The 13226-nt window shown below is 42.6% G+C and overlaps 3 protein-coding genes across 4 annotated transcripts; 1 reads left to right on the top strand and 2 right to left on the bottom strand.

Moving 5' to 3' along the window:
• The first annotated feature begins 2267 nt into the window (after positions 1-2267).
• Positions 2268-6759, top strand: hnf1a (HNF1 homeobox a). The gene is made up of 10 exons (XM_062454563.1): positions 2268-2833; positions 3829-4028; positions 4350-4530; positions 4688-4890; positions 4991-5139; positions 5412-5553; positions 5701-5889; positions 5987-6102; positions 6207-6291; positions 6472-6759. Exons 1-10 carry the CDS (start codon positions 2535-2537, stop codon positions 6516-6518), a joined length of 1611 nt encoding a protein of 536 aa, XP_062310547.1. The 5' UTR covers positions 2268-2534; the 3' UTR covers positions 6519-6759.
• A 192-nt stretch (positions 6760-6951) lies between these two features.
• Positions 6952-8664, bottom strand: c28h12orf43 (chromosome 28 C12orf43 homolog). Of its 2 annotated transcripts, none has more exons than XM_062454565.1 (6): positions 8497-8664; positions 8249-8279; positions 8038-8136; positions 7862-7926; positions 7676-7769; positions 6952-7542 (listed from the first exon to the last, which is right to left on the bottom strand). In XM_062454565.1, exons 1-6 carry the CDS (start codon positions 8618-8620, stop codon positions 7134-7136), a joined length of 822 nt encoding a protein of 273 aa, XP_062310549.1. In that variant the 5' UTR covers positions 8621-8664; the 3' UTR covers positions 6952-7133. The 2 variants fall into 2 exon arrangements, with proteins under 2 accessions (XP_062310549.1, XP_062310548.1); XM_062454564.1 differs by having other exon boundaries at positions 6952-7548; positions 8497-8663.
• Positions 8665-8776: 112 nt separating this feature from the next.
• unc119.1 (unc-119 homolog 1) lies at positions 8777-12074 on the bottom strand. The gene is made up of 5 exons (XM_062454703.1): positions 11714-12074; positions 11208-11321; positions 10830-10938; positions 10569-10741; positions 8777-10328 (listed from the first exon to the last, which is right to left on the bottom strand). The coding sequence occupies exons 1-5, from the start codon at positions 11949-11951 to the stop codon at positions 10216-10218; spliced, it is 747 nt and encodes a 248-aa protein (XP_062310687.1). The 5' UTR covers positions 11952-12074; the 3' UTR covers positions 8777-10215.
• Between the last annotated feature and the right edge of the window lie 1152 nt (positions 12075-13226).

Here is a 13226-nt window from a genome sequence, read left to right as displayed (position 1 = left end):
CTCTACACTGACTCAACATGTGACTGCTTAACCAACTAAAGGCCGATCAACAGTATGTTACCTCTCTTTGCATTCAGGTACAACAGTTAAAGAGTAAGAATATTGAGGGATACAGCTATGTCGCTCAAAATAATTTAGCACCAATCTTAGAAAATTGGTCCAACTTCCATAGTAAACAAAAACAATTTTATACCATTTCAACATTATGAGCTGCTTGATTGCTACTAGAATAAGCCATGATAGCCGGCAATTGTGCATTTGCCTCGAAACTTTTTTGACAGGCAAACTACTCACAATCTTATTTTGTGGTTAAAACTGTCTGAAGGACGGAGAAAAAGTGTGCAATGGTGACCTATTTGTTATAACCCTCAAAGTGTACTTTTTTAGGTAGATTCCATATAAAACAGTAAGAAATATCCTAAATATCAATTGAAGGTTCTGAACATCAAATTGTACAGTAGATAATGGTTCAGTCAGCGATCTTTGAGTTGTGTTACTTTTTTTCAAATGTTTCTATAAAGCATTATTTATTGGTTTATAGAACTTTAACATTCACAAATGTTAAAGTTTATATTCAGGACCTCACACTTGGTATGTGATCGTGTGCTCCTGCAGGGCCGTGTTTCGAACTCTTGAATGTGTATTTCCAGTAAGGCTTCAGTCCTCTATAGAGCAAACTCCATATAAGGGACAGAGGCCTATTCGGACAGGAATTAAGGGGTGTGTTAAATTTCTGCATGCATGATCAATGGGGTTGAATAGAATGGAGGGGGGGGGGGGGGGGCTGGTTACACTCTAGGCTGAGGCAGGGAGGGAAGGGGGAGAAACAGGGAGAGGGGATGGGAGAGATGGCTGACTGATGAGACTACCAGGCTGGAGAGAGTTCCTCTGTTCTCTATGTTGTCCTGTAGACAGAGTGCAAATTCCGCCATTCTACAAAAATAATACTTGCATGACATCTACATGTTAATTATCCTCCACAACCTGTATAACCAAATACACAGCAACTGATGTTTGTTAGTACAACTCAATTGTATTTGTAACAACTGAAAAATGCTCTTCCCTGCCTTCTAGAAACTTGGATGGGATTGCCCTCTGAATAATACAATGGGACTTAATTACAGGGCAGTAGTGTGTTTCAGGAAGATAGAGGCAGCACTGTTTCCCATCCAAATACAGTACAATGCCATCTTCCCAGGGGGAGGGTGGGGTGAGGACGGCTCTGCACGAAAAGAGAGGAAGATACGGTGGCACAAGGTGAGATGACAGGAGAGCATCCGAGAGAGAAAGAGAGACAGAGAGAAAGAGAGAGAGATAGGGAGAGAGAGAGAGAGAGAAAGAGAGAGGGAGATAGGGAGAGAGAGAGAGAGAGAGAGAGAGAGAGAAAGAGAGAGGGAGAGAGAGGGGGGGGGTCATACAAGTCTAACAAGAAAAGGTTTGTTCACCTGTGGAGCATGATATGTGTGGTTATATGATATATGCAGTTATATCGCCACCTATAGGTGTAGTAAGTGTAGTAGGGTACTACTTGTTGAATCTGGAACAGGGCGATAGATTTGAAGAAATAACAGGCAATGACCATAATAATGATGTTCATATTTTAATTTTGCTATCAGAGGATGAGAAGGACATCAAATAGAGGGAAGTATAGCAGAAGTTATTTCTGTGACGATAATTGTTTTAGACTGACATCCCAGTTGCACTTCAGTCAAATCAAGTCAGAAGAAAAGCCTGCAACAGTGCCACCCAGTGGCAAACTGAATAAGTTGCTCTTTTTCTCACAGTCAAGTTTCTTAAATTGAGTTCTATAATCATAAAACTTCACGTTCAACATCCTTTGGGTCAACATGCAGTGTTAAACAAAGTAGTTAATTTACCAAATATAATATAAGAATTGTTTTAGGCGTTTTGTATCTTAATACATTATGTACATTAATTTTTGTCACTGAGGAATACAAAAATAAATGTTATAAAAGAAATATACAAATATTATGACATTTATGATGTAAAGAAGTATAAAATACATGTCTCCATATTCACAAACAGTACTTCTCTTCTGGATGTGTGGCCTTGGCATGTTGTACTGTATTCTGAATGACTGTGCATGTCTCACAGCAACATTCCCAAACTTGTAGTTTAATTTCATGTTTTCCTTTTGACTGCATTTCACTCACTGTTAGGGATCGAGGTAGATGAGGACAAAGTTCACAGAGAGCGTATGTGGAGGAGGGGGTGAAGGGGAGGAAGGTAAAAAAAAATGACCTTTGAGAGGAAAACAGCAGGTACAGTGCTGACACCAGACGGCTCAGAACACAGCGAGGGAGGAAAGACAAACAGAAGAAAATGAAAGCATATCCTCTATTAAGTCGAAGAGAGAAAAAAGCGTAATGAAGCTAAGAGCAGGGTGCTCTGTCTTTATGCGTGAGTGTATAACTGCGATGTGTGTTTGTGTGCGTATACGCGTGTAAGACAGTGTGTATTTGTTTGAAACCTGTCTCAGCGTTAGCGGGGCAAGGATCATCAGGACTGCAGTAATGGAGGGAGAGGAGAGAGGCGGGGGAGCCAAGCCCAAGCCCGGCCATCTGTCTGCACTCCAGGAGCAGCTCATCTGGGCCCTGCTGGGCTCAGGACTGTCCCGGGAGGTCCTCATCCAGGCTCTGGGGGAACTGGAGCAAGAAAGAGTCAATACTGGGGCAGAAAAGGGGGACAAGGGAGATGGGGAAAGCTCGGAAGAGGGAGAAATGGATTTTCCGCCCCCTATATTCAGGGAGTTGGAGAGGCTCCCTCCTGAGGAAGCAGCCAGACAGAGAGCTGAAGTGGACCAGCTGCTACAGTGAGTTTGTCTTACCTCGTCCTCTCCTGTACAAGACACAAGTCATTTACCTCTGTCCTAAATCCTCAACTTTGCTGTCCTTCGTCATGCAATCTTTTGCTTTCAACGGTCGGCGCTGCCTACAGAAATGACTCCTCTCCTTTGTGCCTTTTCCACTCTTTTTCAATTTTCTACTTCCTTTTGGTTTTTCCACCCTTTCAGCTCAACTTCCTCACCGCAAGTATGGCTCCGTAGAAACAATTCGGTTCTACCTGGTAACATCCCATCTATTCCTTTCTCCTTGGGTACTTCTGAAGTCTGGTGCCCCCTCTCCCCCCTTCCTCCCTCCTACTCCTGCTACCTCTCTCTGCGATCTCTGTCGGCCTCTGAGGCGAATTTAAAGGAGGGTTCCTCCTTTCCTAGTTACTAATTACCCACCCCGCCATTGTTCTCTGGCCATTTCTATCTCCTTAATGAATAAGCGACATGCCTGGGTTAAGATTAACAGAAAAACACTACCTGTGTGTGCTATTGACTGTGTGTCTACGTTTACACACTGTATAAACTGACGTTTCTACAGACAAAAGACCACATTTTATAACATTTATGCTACATGCTTCACCAAATATATATAAATAAGATAATGTACACTTAAAAGTATGTATGTTATAAACAGACTTTTAACGTAGTCTTTACACAATAAAGTAACAAATTACTGAAATAAATAAAAAATAATAAGATTTATATAAAAGATGTAACAAAAATGTATTTGATATGTCTAACTATACTACTATGTCTGCTGACACATATCAAGTGTATATTAAAGCAGGCACTAAAAAGATTCAGCCATTATTTTCAGGCCAGAGATGTGGACTTTGCCCTGCTGTTCTTCCTCTTATCTCTCTTTGTCAATATCCCTCCCTCCCTATACCTGGCCATGTCTGCCGTTAGTCTTCCTGTGCAGATTTTGTATGTGTTTGTCTGTGTACACTTTCTGAACGTGGTATGTTTCACAGGGAGGACCCGTGGCGTGTAGCAAAGCTAGTGAAAAGCTACATGCAGCAGCACAACCTACCTCAGAGAGAGGTGGTTGAGTCCACAGGTTTAAACCAGTCCCATCTCTCCCAGCACCTCAACAAGGGAACGCCCATGAAGAACCAGAAACGAGCTGCTCTCTACAGCTGGTACGTCAGGAAGAAGGGCGAGATTAGCCAGCGTGAGTACTCCACCTGCTGTGGACACTAAACCTACTTCAGCCTCGCTTATATTGTGACGATACAGGGTGTACTGTGCTTTGAATGTCTGTTCTCATTTTCATGGAAAAAAGTTCACCTGAATAAACAGTCCTAAGAACAGACTCTCAGAGGACATAACAGATGATTAAAGTATGTGACTAGTGTTTACAGATGAATTACCAGCATGTTTGTGTTTTTTGACACACCCTGCCCAACCAAAATCAAAGTAACGATGAGTAAAAGATGAATCCGAGGCATACACGGGAGTAGATTTATAACACACTACTGACCACCTGCTGCAGAGTTCACCAATGCCAGGCATGGGTTCGCCTCAGGGGAAGACCAAGGCGAAGACGTCAGGAAGGGACGCCGGAACAGGTTCAAATGGGGACCAGCCTCCCAGCAGATCCTTTTCCATGCCTACGAACGACAGAAGAACCCCAGCAAGGAAGAAAGAGAGGGCTTAGTGGAGGATTGTAATAGGTAAGGCACAAAAAATATTACCTCAAATGCGAATGAAACAAGCTCTCCCCATGTTCACTTACAGTGGTAAAGATGCAATGCTGTAGTTACTTTTTATTTATATTTTGGAAGTGTGTTTTTACTTCCTCGTTATGTTGACGACTCGTCTCTCCCTCAGAGCTGAGTGTCTTCAGAGAGGAGTGTCTCCCTCCCAGTTGGCAGGCCTGGGCTCCAACCTGGTGACCGAGGTACGGGTGTACAACTGGTTTGCCAACCGACGCAAAGAAGAGGCCTTTCGCCACAAGCTGGCACTGGACAGCCCTTATGCCCTCCAATCAACCAGTGCCTCCAGTCATACCCTTCCTCAAAGCCCCGTTCATGGTAACGCCCAAAACAACACTCGGGTCCAATTTGTCAATCATTTTTGTTTTGATTCTAGCTTGAAGCTGTTGTTACCAGACTCTGGCTGACTCTCTCTCAGGTATGAAGTACAGCCAGCAACTGACGTGTGACAACCTGGGCTCCGGGAGGGGGAGCAGTGGAGAGAGAGGCATGGGGGGGCGTCTGGTGGCCAGCCCTGACCAACTGGAACCCAGCCACACACTCCTCGAGGGACATCATCATAAATCAGTGAGACCGAACGTCCTCTACATACGTCTTTACATTTACATTTAGCAGACGCTCTTATCCAGAGCGACTTACAGTAAGTACAGGGACATTCCCCCCGAGGCAAGTAGGGTGAAGTGCCTTGCCCAAGGACACAACATAATTTTGGATGGCCAAGAATCGAACCGGCAACCTTCTGATTACGAGCCCGATTCCCTAACCGCTCAGCCACTTGACTCCCTTTACCAAACGTACTGTATCAACGTGCTCAAAATGTACCACTCCTCTCGTCTCAGGTATCAGGAGGCGGCTCCCTGCCCCCAGTAAGCACTCTCACCTCTCTGCACAGTCTCTCTGCCTCGTCCGTCCATCCGCCAGGACTCATCATGGCCTCTCTGCCTAGTGTCATGAGTCTGGGGGAGTCCTCTCTGCTCATAGGTGTGTGGCATCCCAAAGCCTTAAAGACAATAGTGTCAATAGTGTATAATCATGTCAATAGCCAATAACTGCAATGTCTAATAAGAACACATAATGGAGATATTTAGACTGTAATGAACAACGCTGTCTCTGTTGATTCCTCCTCAGGTCTGGCTTCCACACAATCTCAGACCGTACCTGTCATCAACAATGTGGGAAGCGGGTTCACCACCCTTCAGCCTATCTCCTTTCAGCAGCAGCTTCATTCCTCCGGTCAGCAGCCAATAGCGCAGCAGTTCTCAGGGCACATGGGTCACAGTCCTTTCATGGCAACCATGGCACAGCTCCCATGTCACAGTAAGGCAGCGAACAGACAGAACTTGTCATTCATCCGCATCATTTTGTGAATTTGCCGACCTCATTAGAAAACGAGAATGTCTGTTCTCAACTACAGTGTACAGCAAGTCGGACATGACCTCATACCCTCCGTCCAGTCTGTTGTCCCAGGCGATGGTCATCACTGACAGCAGCAGCCTGGGGACGCTGACCAGTCTTACTGCGGTCAGACAGGTACTGATGAACCTGTGTGGACGTGTGTGAGTGAGAGATATCATCCCTTTGATACCGTAAACAACCCAGTCAAGAAACAGCTAACGCATGTCTGTGCTTGTTAGATCCTAACCACAGACCCAGAGGAGCAGACGGATTCATCCACACAGGAGGAGTCCCTTCACCTACAGCCTCAGTCGCCCGTTCCAGGTACAGTACGGAACACCAGCCATCTCTTCAAGGGTGCATTTGATTCGTTTCCCCTTCCCCGTCAGTGATGTGAACGAGGCTTGCCTGTTTTTCAAGTTTCCTCTGGGAATTTACAGCTGTATCCTCCACCTCAGCCTGCCGAGGGCCATCAGCCTCATCTGCTCTCATCTCTGTCCACAGACATCAACTCATACATCCCAACACAGATGGTCTCCACAGCCCAGTGAATACTGTCGAGACGCCCTCGTGGGATGGAACAAAGATGCATGGGATGGACAACTACCTCTGCTATAATTCCAGAGAAACCACTGTAGTGTATGTTCAGTTTCATGTGGAAATGGTAAGGGACTCACTGCCAGTTCTCCAGATTAGAGGGTGCAGCCTTACTGCTAGAAAGATATGTGAAATATTTGCAGCACTTAATTCACTAAATAGTACAGAAAAAAAGTAGCAAACACAAATAATAATTTGCAAATATATTGTAATAAAAGCTCAAACTGAGAACCTGAAACTGGCATTATTAAGAGCAAGTGGACCAAAGGAATGCATTTGGTTGACCGCTGCCCCGTAATAACTAGGACAGCCTGCTCACATTCTATACTAATCTACAAAAGCATATCTTTGTATAGAATGAGATAAAGGTAGAACAATCAAACAACATCAACTCAGTCCACTTTTAAGAGGGCAAACATAGCAAGCACATCTGAACTGAAAAAGTACTTACAGCATACAATGCGTACATTACAGAAGTGATTATTATCTTACAACTCCAAGAAAACAACAATATGTACAGACATACAATAAGTGCAGAGTCCAGAAGGCCCTCCACATAAGGCTGCATTTTACTCATCGGCGGCTTCCTGTTTGGGTTTCTTTTTTCTCCTCCGTTTGACTTTCTGCTGTAAGCTCTCCATCTCCACACTCGTTGCCTCAACTTTGGTTTTAGCGTTAGGCGAGGGGCTTTCAGTGTCCAACTTTCCCTCAACATCTTCCAAGCACTCTTGTGAGGGTGGTTCTTTTTTCTTTTTCTTTGGGACAGGGCTGTTCTCCTCTGCCACAAGTTCTTCCAGACTTGTCTCCCCTTTCTTCTTCTTCTTCTTCTTTTTCTTTGTGCATGTGGCCTGGATGGTGAGAAGGGAGGAGGACGACTCCGGCAGGGCAGACGCAAACCCAGCAGACAGGGATGATGGGGGGAAGAAGTCTGTGACGGGAACTGCTGCCTCTCTTAGTCTCATCTCCATCTCACTGTCACTGTCACTGCCGATTAAAAAAAAATCACGGTCAGTCAAAATATCGCAAGTGAGGATAGGGTTGGGGCACAGCACACTGGACCTGATCCGCCAAAAACAAAAGGAATCGGCCGAAAGGAATGTAAATACATCACCTGGAGCTTGGGATGGGGCGACGTCTTACAGGAGGTTGTTCATCCATCTCTTGCCCTGGGATGGATGTGGTGAACAGCCGAAAGCCTTCGAGCACTGAGCAAATACAGTTCATTAAACTGAATGAATGACTAGGGCATATAACATCCACGTGTAATCAATGATTGAGTGTGTTTAATGTAGTTTACCTTCTTCGTTGCTTTCACATGCATCTGTATGTGAAATTGTTTCAACAGATATCTCTGAAATACAACTGAGCACCACATTGCATGTTAACGATTGCGTGTATTAAAACAACAATTCAACAGGTGTAAAGATTACTTGACAATGATGAGTAACTTATCCATTACAGCAGAATACATACCGATCAAGCATCGATCCTAATTTCTTCGCAACATGTTCTCGGAACTCCGGGGACGTCTGAAGCTCGTTTCCATCATGCTCATGTTGAGATACAATAACGCTGTGATTGACAAAACACCCGGAAACAAGAAATGAAAACGAGACAAGCATAGCTACATAACTAGGTGCTGACACTTTATGGGATCTGATGAAACTTTATAGCAAAAACTCACCGGCGTGATTGCATTTCATCGCTCTTTCCACCTATCAAATCCAGATACATGAACATAACATTGTTGACTAGCAAGCTTGCACATTTTTACTACAAACCAACTTCATTATCTCGTTAACGGCATGTCTGCACAGGACAGTACCGTACAGAACTAGCCAACTGGTTAAGGCTAAGCTCAAGTTGGCTAGCTAACATTAGCCAGTAGCCAACATTAGATCCGATACATGATTTAGGGCATTGTTAAGATACCTGAAGAGTTTGTGCCATTAGTTCCACCTGTCTGAAAAGTCCATGCGGCTTCCTTGAATTTCTCAAGATCTTCATCCTCACTACTTGAGTCTTGACATACCATATTGTCGATGGGAGCTAACATGATAATCGAAAAGGCACATGTATGCTGACTGAGGCTTATGGGTAATGAAGTTTTTCAGTGGAACGAATATCAGGCGTAAGTACACGGTGGAAGAAAAGTGTTTGTAACTAAATATTAATCAGTGTTAATTAGCTGAAAAGAGAAAAACATTGCATCTAATGTATTATTATTTATTTATTTGTCCCTATCTTTAAAACAAGCGCATAGGACTGAATGTCTAGTTCTTACCAGTCAGATCTGTACAAAACCACAAGGAAGTCAGATATCAAATGCCAATCCATTACATTGCTCCTAAAATTATATAGAAAAAAAAGCAAAAGGCAGAGAAGCTGCAGTAACTATGACTGAAATCTCACATAAGTCTCTCAGGTGCACATTTATATCTTGGGTCATAAAATACATTTTTTAAGATCAAAATGGGTTCAATGTGCAATTGATTTCCATCTTAACAGAAAAAAAATTACAAGGCCAGACTCAACAATAATAATATAATCAGTAGCAATCATGTTATTTCTGCTTTTTCCAAATAATGCTTTTGAAGGGCAAATCAGAGCAGTATACAAGTGACTGTTTCTCCTCCAGCAACAGTTAAGAAAATGCTAATTACACCACGTACTCTAAGTCATATCAAAAACATTCATATTTAACTTATTCCCCCCCCCCAATCTATTTTCAGAGACAGTTTGGAGAGACACAGGAAAGCAGAGGGGGATAGGGGAACACCCCAGGGAAGAATCAAACCCAGGCCCCTGCATTAAGGCCTTAGCCTTAGTGGTACATGCTCTTACCCGGCAAGCAGCCTGGAAACACATTCATCAAAGGCGTTTAGAATTATCATACTTTGGCTTGCAGTCAAAACGACACCCTCTGCAACTTCCCTTGGGAGAGTCTGAGAATATTATGTTGTCGTAAATGGACATTTCATACCAGATAGGTAGTTATCATAAACCGCCAATCTGGTTATGACAAACTTTGCTCGTGAAAAAATGAAGCCCTATTAAAGTGATCAGTTGGACCTACCAGGGAAATTCTCCTTCAAACACAATCAGGTGGCTTCTAAGGTTGAGCAATCTGAATACAAGGCACGAGAGGCGTGACTTCACATATTGTTGGGAGACTCATAACCACCCCTGTGAGAACAAACCCACGTTATTACAATGAGTGGCACCCAATGGGTTAACTGCGTACAGAGTTGAAAATGTGCCTGAGGTCTCCTTTTCTTTGTAGTCCATAAATTACAGAAAGAAAATGAGAAATGATACCATATGCTCTGCAGGGCAGTATGGTGACAGACTTATGCTATCAATTCATATAACAGAAGGCAGAATGTTAGGCAATTAACTTAGATACGAGAGAGAAAAGAGAAAAACAAGCAAAAATCCTATGAAAAAATATAAGCTTAGGTTTCCAATGAGTCCCAAACATAGAAAGGCATGAAAGTGTAACTTCTTGTGAAAGTAGATGGTTCTGTTTCTTCATTTCTGGTCATAGTGAAGTTTATTGGAATGTCTGTGAAGAATACACTTCTGTTCCCAAAAGATCCTGGGGAAATCCCCCTATGTTAAATTGCACACAATAATCTATTTTTCCTTATATTACTGCCCACCATTGTAGGCATAGTCTGCCTTGTTGTGCATGATCATTTTGTTGTCCACAAAGTAGAAGCTGTCTGACCTGGTCTCATACGGATGTTCCACCATTCGCTTTACTAGAGAGAATTGAAGACAGAAAAATAACAGCGGTCAGAAGCAAATCATGCTTCTGCTACCTTGTTCTATCTAAGTTACAGGCAGTATAATTAATTCAGTTATAATATAACAAGAGTGTGTTGTCGATTGAGTTATTTAGATATACAGAAACATTACTTCTTGCTAACTTACTCAAAACTACAAACAAAATAACAAATGTGCTTGTTGATGACCAGGACAGATGCAATACTATCACTCACTTAGATCCTCTGGGAGTTGGGGGAACTCATATATGTGTTCGCACGTGTTGCGGCTGTTAGGGATGCAGAAGCCAAAGTCAAAGTCAAAGTTCTTCAGAAGGCGCTCTTGGAAATAGTGCCTCTCGATCATGCGAAAGCTGTTAACAGGCCGATCTCCCACGGTGAACTCCACTCTAAGAGTTGGACAGGAAAAACAGCATAAGTCACACATACCCGCTTCCTCTCTATCTGCTAACCAGTCATTTTATTCCGCCAACTTACGTTGCACCAACAGTCCGCAGTCTAAGAAAGGCAGGTGTGAACTGATAGCGCACAAAGCGTCCAGCGCTAGTGTCTCCATCTCCATTCTCCTCCTCATCCTCTTCAGTGTCTAGTAAAAATAATAGGTTAGATCATTAAGAAAGTCTAAAAGCAATGTATCTGTCTTCATATTTACACAAGACTGGATGCTGGAACTCAAATAAATATAATTTGGTTTGGTTATCATCCATATGCATGGCTTATTGAGTATATAAAATATATTTTGACGTATTTTACACCATTAACTTTTCCCAAGACCTATAAAAGTTAAATGGAGTCCCAACATGCATTTACTGCACTGACAATTACATAAAAAGAATAGCGGACAGTTAACATTACCACAGTTGTGAGGTTTTGCAATCTCAAAGAGCACCGTCCCTGTCTCAAGATCTCGGATCTTGAAACGTGTGAAGTCAATATTGTAGACATTGTCTTCTGGTTTACAAAGATAATCTGGAAGAGAGAAATGCATGCTACAGTTACGTATGTGCAAGACACAATACAGCTCACGTTAAGCGAGCGAATATAACCTATTAGAGCTAGTATAAGTACCTAGCAAACATACTAGTTTTAGATGATTAGATCTCGCTATGCTGTTACGTATTTAGATAGTTAAAACACTAGAATTGCTTTCTTAAATCTACAGCAGCAACACAATATAGTTGACAATAATGCCCAGGTAATATAGCAGTCAATCAGCTAATAGTACTGTTGCTAGGCTAACTAACTTATCTACAGACAGTAGCTCGTCTTTAGCTACTGAAGTAGCTGTTGACGATGGACTGGATAGAACTAAACAGACAGATCTAGCTAGCTAGTACTTAATATTCCAGTAAGTCACATACCCTGAGTGACATTCCGCAGACCCAGGACTTGGTCTGGTGTGATGTCTTTTCCAAGCGCCCTGAGTTCATCCTCTGTAACAACAGGCCTCTTTTCAGCTTGATTTCGTCGCGATGTGAGCCTCTTTAGCATACTTCCACCAACCTTACGTTCCCTCGAATTTGCAGCTGGACCGATATCTGTGTCTGTTGGTGCTTTGACTGTGGCAGCTGTCTTGTTTCGAGAGTTAAGGCCGCTCATTTCAGCTAGCCTAGTTAACTAGTTGCTAGCTATGGTTATTTTGAGTGACTGCGTTGATAATAATGTACAGGTATCTGCGCTTTCTGGCTACTAGCTTTAGTGATAGCTTCAAGATGGCGTATAGCGTCTCTATGACGAAGCTTGGGACAAGTGTGCCTGTAAACGCTCTGAGTTGCCATAGTTACCAGGAGTGCACTCACAAGAAGGGAGCCAGCCTGAAACTAAGCACAGAGAAAGTATAAAGCAACTCATCTTAGCTGAGAACGTAGAAAAGAGGCAAGACTTTGATTATGTTCACCCCACTTTTGGATACGGATAATGATATTACGTTTTTCAATGGTTTTTGAGCAGAATTTGCTCATGGTAGAAAATTATAGGATGGGTTTGGCATTCCTGTTGAGCAGGCCTTACTAGTAGGCCTACAATACAATCAGTTGTTGGCGGTTGGAACTAGTGGTTGAAACTAACATACTGCCACTTGGACAAAAGCTGGGTCTGATTGTCAGGTGATGCCTCAGGCCCAGGAGCCAAAGGGGAATCCATTCAGCAAATCACAACAAACACAGTTAGATAAAATAGCACATTTATTAAAAAGAGAGCATTTATCAGCAGTTCCCACTATGAAGATGTTCCACTATTAAGAGCCACAACTCAGAAAGGACAGGGCATCTCAAATGCTTTCAGTCCACTTTCTGCTGCCTGTAGCCCTCATGGGTGAATTAAATCAATAAGTAGAGTAGGATTCCTTATCGACCTTGATCGCTTTGTCTCTCACACACTCACACAATAGTCATATGGTGTGATTTACTTTCCCATGTGTAGTTTTTTCTATACCACTGTGGGGGACAATGCTAGAGAACATAATCAAATAAATTCAAGACTAGGCAACATGACAGCAAGTCTTTGGTTCTTATTTGAGGTGAACTAATGTAAGGTTGGGAATTAAGCACACCAAGATGTTAGGGGGAAAACAATGTACCGTGCAATGAAGTGAACAAGCACAACAAATAAGAAACATCAAAGCGGATGATGGTAAAGCACAAATGTATTCAAAATCAAGGCAACAAGGACTCAAATCAAAACACAAAACACATAAATGACCAAAATATACTGTTAACAAATAAACCAGTGAGTGCAAAACTTCACACCAATAAAACATCATGGTAAAACAAAATCCTGAGGAAAAATAAAGACATAAATCCATCTATCTTCAAAATATCTCCAGATTAGCCCCCAATCTCCTATTTAAATTATACAAAATAAAATGTAAAAACC

Source organism: Osmerus eperlanus, chromosome 28, assembly GCF_963692335.1.
Source record: "Osmerus eperlanus chromosome 28, fOsmEpe2.1, whole genome shotgun sequence".
Classification (NCBI taxonomy): domain Eukaryota; kingdom Metazoa; phylum Chordata; class Actinopteri; order Osmeriformes; family Osmeridae; genus Osmerus; species Osmerus eperlanus.
This window is presented reverse-complemented; position numbering and strand designations above follow the sequence as displayed.